We start from the raw sequence: 10,124 nt of genomic DNA on the forward strand, positions 1-10,124 counted from the left end.
CTGCAGACTCTGCCTCATCACAGGCTGCACAACTACTGCAGACTCTGCCTCATCACAGGCCGCACAACTGCAGACTCTGCCACCATCACAGACCACACAACTGCAGACTGCCTCATCGGCACAACTGCAGACTCTGCCTCATCGCATGCCGCACAACTGCAGACTCTGCCTCATCGCATGCCGCACAACTGCAGACTCTGCCTCATTGCAGGCCGCATGACTGCAGACTCTGCCACATTTCTGGCTGCGGGGTCTTACCTGTCTTCTTTGATGACATCCACAAAGTGGGCATCAGTTTTCTCACGGATGTTCTTGAACCTCAGCGGGAGGAGGGCTGACTGGTCCAAGCTCACACCTGCCCACCGTCCCTTCTCCTGCAGGATCTCACACAGGGAGGTCTGGCTGTTGGTGAGCTTCTCTTCTGCAGGAGGGCTCAGGAGTCCATTCTGGGTTTTGGAGTTGGGTCCTCCGGAAGCCTGCCTCAGGACAAGAGGGAGGAGCAGAGGAGTGAAGTAGTGGCCGGGAGCACACACTGTTCTCACCCAGCCCGCAGCATGCTGGAGCCTCCAGACGGAGGACTAGGAATCTGTTCCCACCCAACATTCCACTTCTCCCCTAACCCTGCTTTGCCTGAGGCCCTGCTTTGGGACAGGACATGTCTGGGTATTTGGCAGCCAGAAGGAAAAAAGAGGTCTTAGAATATCCATGAGGTGAAAAAGACCAGCGTAACACAGAAGACGGCTACAGGGAAGGTTCTGGGAAAGGAATACCCAGGCTTCTGGATGAAGAATGAACAGGATTTAGTTTGGGGAACCTCTGGCTATGAGAAACATCCCATCTGAGTCCCTTGCTGATACAGGCAGAGGGAGAATGACAGAGAGGGGTCCCAGGAGCAGTTTCCAGAGTCTCCTGAAGCTCCTTGTTCAGGCTTTACTGTGCTTTCACTCCAGGCCTGCCCTGGCCTCAAAGCTTTGGCTCCAGGCTGTTAGCTCTGCCTCAGGAGCCTCCTTCTAGGGTGCATCTCTTACCTGGAGGAGCCGTTTTGTCCCCTGCACATCTCTGCATTTTACCAAATAGAAAGTCCAGCCCATAGCCCCATAACCCAAGCCTCTTGAACTGGTTGCCCCTGAAGAATCAGATCCAGTTCTACTTTACATGGGCTGGCTCTGACTGGCTGTCCTTTTTGTTGCTTTATTTTTCTTCAATGCTGGGGATCAAATCTAGGGCCCTGCACATGCAAAATACATGCTCTACCTTCACTACTGAGCTAGACTTCCAGCCCCTCCGTCATTTTAGTTACTGGTCTATTCAAACCACGCCTAGAAGGCATGGAGCACTATTACCTAAGAGAAGCTATTCTGAGAACTAAGAAGTTGACGAGAAGGGAATGTCACCTTAGGTGGATGCGCCAGGAGAGGTACTGACAGGAACAACAGCCATGAGCTTGTTACCTTGGTGCCGGTCTTAGGCTCGTCTTGACAGCCATTTTGCACAGTTCCTCCTTCTGCACCAGCTTCAGATTTAGGAGCAAATGTGATTCCACAAGAAGGGCAAGTCTGAGAGAAAACACAGGGCATAGGAATATACTTGCAAAATACTTCCCTGATACATGATTCAAACATTCCGAGGTTGCTGTTACAACCTGTATTCACACAGAGATGATAGAATCAAGGGGAAGGCTCACTGAACCGCACAGGTTCAGGACGACCTAGGAACAAACTGGCAGCACAAAATGAAAACAAGTCCTACACACAAACTCAGGGCAGCACAGCCAAAAGGAAATACAAATGCCCATGGACTTTGATGGATCAACCACCTGTGCTCATTCATACATGGGGACGTCACTCAGCCATAATAAATCAAAACTCCAACACCTGCTTCCACACACACAAACCCCTGACACACTATGCTTTTCTTAAAATTAAACAATTTCATGTTTGTATATAGTACATTCTGATTACTCTCAGCCTCGTTCTTTTTATCTCCCTCCACTCCTGTCAGTTCCCCTCCTTCCTACGTCTCTTTCCCATGTTCCCATCTTCTTGCTTTGTGTTGTGACCCACTAGATAAAACACAGGGCACAGGAATATCTGTGCGACCATGGGTTTGGAATTCTCCACTAGAACCTGGTGGGTTTATCATTGGACAGACAATGATTTGCCCTCTTCCAGAATCTGTTGGTAAGCCACTAAGTTCAGCACAGAGGGATAGAGCCCCATGAGCCCCACCCCATCCATTACTGATGCTGACAAAGCCAATACTGCGCTTGTCCTGTGCCAGGAACAGAGCTACAGTGTCTGTGTCCATCCTGCAGCCCAGAAATTCCAAGTTTTAGGAAACTGCTGACCCAGGAAAGCAAAGGTAAGACTCAGTACAGGCAGGTGAGAAGGAGGAAGTCTGTCGTTCTCATATCCAGGAGCTTCGAGTCTCAGCCCAGTTGCTTACTAAGACCACCTTACCTCAGGACCCTCATGTGTAAGATGTAAAAGCCTTTCTTGGAGAGACATTTTAAGGAGTACAGGAGTTCCTGGAACTCGCTCTGTCCTGAACAGAGTTACTTCTACTGTTAAGGTGACACAGAAGCCTAGGGACTGTCATTGGGATGGCAATGGCTAGTTGTCAATGAGAATGTTTTCTTCTCAGTGAGAACTAGTAAACACTATGATTAATTATGGAAGACTAGATATTATTGGGAAATTAAAAATACATAACACTTCATAATCTAAGAGCAAGAGCATGACCCAAGTAAGGGTTCACAGATCACTGCTGCACAAATTAAAGCATAAAGATCCTAAGGAGTTAAGTAGTTTGGGAATCTGATGCAATGCAGACTGAACATCCATATTCAACTGAAAGATGGAAATATGCATGCCAAAGTAGCTATCATTTATTAATTAGCATATCTGAACAAATACATTAACTCACAGGTAAAGTCTGCTTATATTCTTTAATTTCAACTTTGTGTGCGTGTATGCTGGGTTGGGGAGTATACAGGAGTCAGAGGGTAGGTTCACGGAGCTGGTTTTATCCTTCTATTTTTAAGTGGGTTCTGGGGATCACATTCAGACTGCGTGACAAGCAAGCGCTTTCTCAGGGAGCCATCCCAACGGTGCTGTGCTTACATCCCAAAACTCGTGTCCGCAAGACTGAATGCTCCCTTGTTAAATTGATTCAGTGAGCCGGGCGGTGGTGGCGCACGCCTTTAATCCCAGCACTCGGGAGGCAGAGGCAGGTGGATCTCTGTGAGTTCGAGACCAGCCTGGTCTACAGAGCTAGTTCCAGGACAGGCTCCAAAGCCACAGAGAAACCCTGTCTCGAAAAACCAAAAAAAAAAAAAAAAAATTGATTCAGTGATTTGTTTGAGATGGTATCTCAGGTTAGTGGCTTTTGGGGGGGGGGATAGAGTAAAGACAGGGTTTCTCTATAGCCCTGGCTGTCCTGAAACTCACTCTGTAGACCAAGATGAACTCGAACTCAGAAATCCACCTGCCTCTGCCTCCACAGTGCTGAGATTAAAGGCGTGTACCACCACCACCCTGCTACAACAAAATGATTTTAAGACATCTTGTGCTCACTGGATTAAAGTTCAAACATTTGCTAATGGACAGTGTTAAGAGTCAGTACAGGACTTGCCATGCATCCCCCAGAACCCATTTTTAAAAACAGTGAGGACCTGTAATCCCAGAACTGACAAAGTAGCCACAGGAAGACCCCTGGTCCTTCCTGGTTAGCTACCTGAGATGAATTAGGGAGCGCCAGGTTCAGTGATACTGACTCTGTCACTAAGATGGGGAGCGACTGAAGGAGATACCTGTCACTGACCTCTAGCCTACACACACGCACACACAATCATCCAATGTCCAGCACAAAGTGACCCTCTGAGCCTCCAACTGGGGATGAGAACCTGTACTGGCTGCAGTGGTTGGCTTGCTCCTCCAGGGGGCACACTGAACATTTTATAACCAGTAGTTGACTAAGGAAGGAAAGGGCACAGCTTTGTGGGGACAGGCTGGCCTTATGGTTTAAAAGGCACTAGGTTCCAAAGATCTGGAAAACGGGAGGGTGAAACAGCAAATAGCTATTATTTCTCCAACAACTTTTAAACATTAAGACTGGAGAAGAGCCTTTCAGCTCAGGGGTTAAAGTCATTGACCCTGACAGTGGTCTTGCTTCTACCACACAACAGGTGGCAAACCTCTTTAAGTCTTCTTTTACAAAGTGGAGTTTTGTCTACCTAAAGTGTATTACTATAAGTGCAAACAGAGGAGGCACGTGTAAAGTATGTCAGAGTATTTCAAGAACAGATTTTTATTTATTATTATTATTATTATTTTAAAGTCATGATCTCAGAGCTGCAGAGATGGCTCAGTAGCTAAGAGCTCATGCTACTCAATTATGAGGATTACAGTTCAGACCCCAACACCAATGTCAGGAGGCTCTCAAAGACCTGAAACTCCAGCTCCACGGGATCTGACACCCTCTTCTGGCCTCCATGGGATGCCCACACATGCACACACACACACACACACACACACACACACACACACACACACTTAAAGTAAAGTAAGTATTTTTTTTTAATACATTGTCTCACTATATAGCCCTGGGTGTTCTCAAACTCATCACACAGCCTAGTTCAGGTTGTCTCTGAGGTTGTAATCATCCTGCTCCCACACCCTGAGTGTTGGGATTATAGGCATGTAACACCACACACAGCTTCAAAGCAGTTTCATTCTGTGTGCCAGCTCTACTCCGGAGGTTCTGACTTCACTGACCCTGAACATTTTGTCTCTACGGAGGGAACTGACTGACGGGTCATTCCTGCCATGGATAAAAGGCTGAACAAGCGGGAACACGGCAGTCATGGGAAACGCTGTCTCAGGGCATTCTCAGCAGGGTGGTACCAGGGGGGCCTAGACCTGGAGCAGATCATTGCATTGACTCTGAAAGTGGGACTCTGCTAGTCTCCTTCTTTCTCAGCTTCTTTCTTTTGGGGGAGATTTTCTTGATTAAAAGTTTAGAACAAAAGCCAAGAGGAGTGGTGCACGCCTTTAATCCCAGCATTCAGGAGGTAGAAACAGGTGGATCTCTGTGAGTTCGAGGCCAGCCTGGTCTACACAGTGAGTTCTAGGACAGGCTCCAAAGCTACAGAGAAACCCTGTCTTAGACAAAAAAAACTCAAATTTTCAGAAAAACCCACCCTCCCTGGGAAAGACGCTCTCCTGTCTCAAGACCCCATTCAGTCTGGAGAACCCTCTGTAGCACTAGGCATCTACTATGTACAACAGTGTAGGCTTTGTCTCTTTCTCTACACCCCACAGCCATTTTCCTGTGACTGTTTCTCCAGCCTAATTTCAATCTGAATTAAAACATCTTAAAACCCAGTTTTTGCTGAGCACTGACACAACTGTGAAACTTTCCCCACTCACCAAAAATGCCCATCTCTCCCCTGCAGCTGCTGGCATGTCCATTATTGCCAAGAACCTCCCACCAACCCAGAAGAGAGCCTTCCCTATACACTTTGGGAGGCACAGCTAACTGTGGAGCAAGACTGGCAGACATGTTCGAGAAACTTCACTAATTTATACCCAGATCCCAGCACCCATACTGAAAAAGCTAGGAGTGGTCAGAAGCCTGTAATCCTGGTGTGAGAGCTGGGGCAGAGAGCAGAGGATCACTGGGGATTACTGGACAGACAGCCCGGCCAAAAACCATTGTGCTTCAGGTACAAAAAGAAAAAAGCCTTCTGAAGACAGACAGTTAGTTTGTGGACACTGGGGTTGACTCAAGAGCTCCTGAACCCTGACCACTGTGGGGTTTTCCTGTGACAAGGAAGGCCTTCAAAAAATCCCAGAACTTTGATCTGCTAGATAGACCCTGATCACCTGAAATGACCCAAGCTGCTGTAACAGCCATCTAGGCTCTTCTGAGTGTTCTACCCTCACATATACAGTAGAGGGGGTGCTATAATCCCCTAAACAGCATACCTACAGGCCAAGGAGTTTGCTGAGAGTCCTTGGAAACTCACTAAGAGCACACTTCACCTTTCTCCTCCCCCTTGGTGGACATGGGCTCTGAAAGGAAAATCATAACTACCCTTCTAACACACACGGGCACATTTCCAACTGATTCTGACATGCTTCAGTGCACATACCCTAATTCCAGTCAGAATGCATGGCACAGAGTTATTAAAGCAGGGTTGCTGTTTTTTGTTTGCTTTTAATTAAGGCGATTTCCCATTGCAAGATAAATCATTTTGAAGTCAATGCCTGTCCCTTTTCATAAATGCCACAGGAGGAAATGGGGAAGCCTCTTTGGAGGACGAAACATCAGGGAGGTCCTGGATTTGCCTGTTTAGTCTACGGCTTACTAACTAGTTAGCAGAGTGTTCTGATACTAGAAGAAGCATCTTCTCCCATGACACTTGTGTTGGGCATTGTTGGCTGGAGTAAGGATGACTCTATGACAGCAAACATCACTGAGTTCTAAGTTCTTTGTGTCTCACTTTTTTTCTCTTCAGAAACACCCATGAAACAGGGACAAAAAGTTCTATTTTACACAAGAGGAAACAAGACAGAGAAGAGAAGGGGCTCACCTATATATAGTCACACAGTTAGAAAGCCATAGAAGAACTATGAGCCCAAGGGGAAAAAAAAAAACTTGACCCTAACCATCACACACTGGGTTCTGCGAGTTGAGAAGAAGACACCAGCTAACAATGCCACCTCTGGCCAGGGCTTTGTCACTTAAAAAGATGACGTTTGGGCATTTTCAAACAGAAGATTTCTGCTGAGATACAGATTAAGAGGTAAACAGAAATGAATCCTTAGAAAAAGCACAAAACAGCAACTGCCACAGAAGGAGAAGTCCCACCATCTTGAGAACAGGAGGCAGACAGGAACATTGGAGGCAGAACCGAGAGTAAACAACTCAGAATTCAGACACAGATCTCCAAGCCGCCTTGGCTAGAGCCACAGAGCACCGGATTACTGAACTTCTCATGTAATTAATTCCTCAACCCTACAGGCTTTGGGACTGAAAAACAAAGGCTGGTTTTTAAAAAACAAAAAACAATCCAAGTAAAGGACAGATTAGATTCGGCTGAGCATGGAGCAAAGCCTGTAATCCCAGAAGCACGGGCAAGGCAGAGAGATGAGGAGCTCTGGGCCAGTCTGGGCTGCATGGGACCCTATCTTAAGATAAAAAGAAAGAGAAATAAAAAAACAAAATTGTTACTATAAATATTCCACGAGAAAAACAAAATGAGGGAAATATTTTGTATTTTGGGAAATTTCACTTACACATAGCCCTGCACATCTGATAACTTTCATTAAACAGTATTATGCATATCTTTCTACTTCAACTAATATTCATAATCTCCTTATTGCATTTTTGTTTATTTATGTTGCATGCATGTTGTGGCATGCCTGTGGGAATCAGGACAACGATGGGAGTCGTTCTCTCTTCCCACCATGAGAGTCCTGGGGCCTGAATTCTGCTGTCAGCTTTGGTGATAGGCACCTTTACCTACTGAGTCATCTCAGGGGCTTCAAAATTTCTTTAAAAATATTTTCTGGCCGGGCGGTGGTGGCGCACACCTTTAATCCCAGCACTCGGGAGGCAGAGGCAGGCGGATCTCTGTGAGTTCGAGGCCAGCCTGGTCTACAAGAGCTAGTTCCAGGACAGGAACCAAAAGCTACGGAGAAACTCTGTCTCAAAAAATCAAAAAAAAATATTTTCTGACTCATAATTGTGAGAAATAGGGTCAAGTGTGCTGCCGCCGCCTTTGCTCTCAGCACTAGGGAGGCTGAGGCAGGAGGATTGTGAGTTTGAGGCTGGTTTGGGTTGTATAGCAAGACTGCCTCCCAAATACCTTTCTGATTGTCAATTCTTGGAAGAGGTAACAATGGCTGCTAATGTAGTCCTGTGGTTAGAGAAATCCTGTCTGTGTTGTTTGTCTCAGAATTTCACAAGTCAACCGGACCAGATTCCCCTGCTTCTCACACCTGTGTTAGTCTAGAGGATACACTGCACAAGGAAACATATTTTGAGAGACAACACCTTAAACTAGGCCTCCTCAGGGTGGATTACGCTTGTAAATCCACAAGGAGTTTGCTTTCCTTGATGTGGTCACTGACAAAGAAAAAGCAGCCTGATGAGGGGAAGTAAACAGATGTTGCATAGGATCCCAGTTCAGTGGAAGCTCCCGTTAGGGCAGACACTATCACTAAGGCAACAAGCCAAGGACACCTGTGCAAGGCGCTGATAGGTGTATTGGAGAAACTGGACCAATTTTACCAAATCTCCTACCTGAGAGGGGATCTTATAGGACTGGCCACCATCTTCACTACCTTGGATGCACACTCGGTGTTCTGTGTAATCACAGCACAGTTACTCAATGCTACTGAATTCTCAGGATGGAAGTCTGCTCACTTCTTGCTGGGGAGATGGGGCTGTAAGGAGGCTTCTGACAGTAGCTGGTCCATCACGTGGCCTGCCCTTTATCTTTCAGGTACTGTGTACCCCAAATGCAGGATCCAAATGATTCCAATGTCCTGGTACAGCTCTAGTCAGACAAATGCTGACCAAGTGTCCAAACTACCCGTCTAGAACCCAGAATTATACTTCATGAGCTAACTCATCCTTCCCTCTTGAAGGGGACACAAAGATCTTCTCTTTCCTCTCTGACAAATGTCTCGGCAGCTCTGTCGACTTGATGGATCCTATATTCCATTTCCAAGAATTCATGTTGTCTGGAAATGTGCGTATGGCAACAGAACATGATAAGTAGTTTCTGCCCTTCAAATCAAAACAAATCTTTACAACTATAAGAAAATGGTCTTTTAATATAAGAGAAATCTGTCTTAAGGCATAGAATCCTAGAGCTGCCAGTGTTTCATGGGGAACTCAGTCATGCATGCCCAACCAGCAGATGAACACAGGTCATTAATTTTGAATTTTGAGCTTTATTTTCCTGCTTAAATAAGGCTCAGTTGGAGGCCTGGGGAAAACTATTTTTCCATATGCAAAAAGAACATTTTTGGGAAGCCACATCTTTAAATCCTTCCCTACCTGTGTTAAGTCAGTCTGTAAGGTGGGAACCCCAACTACTGATGGTGAAGTACCTGTCCCCATCTCTAAGGTAGGCAGTTCAGGCAAAGTCAGATATGCTGGCTGTCCTGCATATACAGGGGTCCACTGCCATCCTAGGCTGTCACCGAGGCCAGTAGCTCAGTGTTCATCCCTTTCTCCCAGGGGACACTGGGCAACATTGGGGACATTTTAGGATCTGACTGAGGTGTTAGTAGGCAGAGGTCAGAGGTGGTGCTGACCATCCGGCTACATGCAGCAGAGCCCCATACCAGGATTATTTGGTCCAATCTGTTGAGAAGCTTTATTAAACTTGTAAGGCACATGACTACAATGATACATGAGGGCTTTCAATAAACCTGGACACAGAAGCGACCAGAGGTAATCAGGTGATGGGCGCTTAAATACTCTAGCATACTGCCACATTATAGAGCTAGCTTTATTTTTGCTTTTGGAGACAGGGCCTTGCTCTCTAGTTCAGGCTGGTTTCAAACTCACAGTAATCCTTCTGCTTCAGCTTCCTGAGTGCTGGAATTATAGACATAAGCCACTATATCCAGCCTATGCAACTCTAAGCTTATGCACACACAGCTAGCTCTTAAATCTGCTAAAGAATGTAGGTAAAGTCATAGCAGACCACAGCTGTTACCCTATCATCGTACTCTTGTTATTGGAAAGCTCCAAACAGCAAAGAGTGCTAGAAGTATCTTGCTCTCTTTTTAAAAATGGAAACAGCAAATATTTAAAAGTGAAAATAAACAGAAGGGGTGAGGAAACACCAGTCAGTAAAGGGGGCCTGTGTTTGACCCTGGCACCCCGTGAAGAACTGGGTCTGGTGACATGCACTTTTACTCCTCTGCTGAGGAGGCGGGGACGGATACCTGTCTGCCAGTCTGGTCTAACTGGTGAGCCCCAGGTACTAGTGAGAAAAGCCTGATTTTAAAGTGTGTGTGAGCCGGGCGGTGGCGGCGCACGCCTTTAATCCCAGCACTCGGGAGGCAGAAGCAGGCGGATCTCTGTGAGTTCGAGACCAG

The 10,124-nt window shown here is 46.4% G+C and overlaps 1 protein-coding gene across 2 annotated transcripts in view; it reads right to left on the minus strand.

Annotated features, from left to right (window-relative positions):
• The window catches only part of Adcy9 (adenylate cyclase 9), a 124,177-nt gene that overhangs the window by 29,424 nt on the left and 84,629 nt on the right, over positions 1-10,124 (minus strand). The window contains exons 4-5 of one of the 2 annotated variants that reach the window (XM_005349243.3): positions 1,452-1,556; positions 259-476 (exon numbers count right to left, since the gene is read on the minus strand). In XM_005349243.3, the coding sequence (XP_005349300.1) occupies positions 259-476; positions 1,452-1,556 (323 nt within the window). Of the gene's footprint in view, positions 1-258; positions 477-1,394; positions 1,557-10,124 lie in introns of both variants that reach the window. The other variant, XM_026780347.1, reaches the window with a different exon arrangement.

The sequence above is a fragment of the Microtus ochrogaster genome, chromosome 7 (genome assembly GCF_000317375.1).
Source record: "Microtus ochrogaster isolate Prairie Vole_2 chromosome 7, MicOch1.0, whole genome shotgun sequence".
Taxonomy (NCBI): domain Eukaryota; kingdom Metazoa; phylum Chordata; class Mammalia; order Rodentia; family Cricetidae; genus Microtus; species Microtus ochrogaster.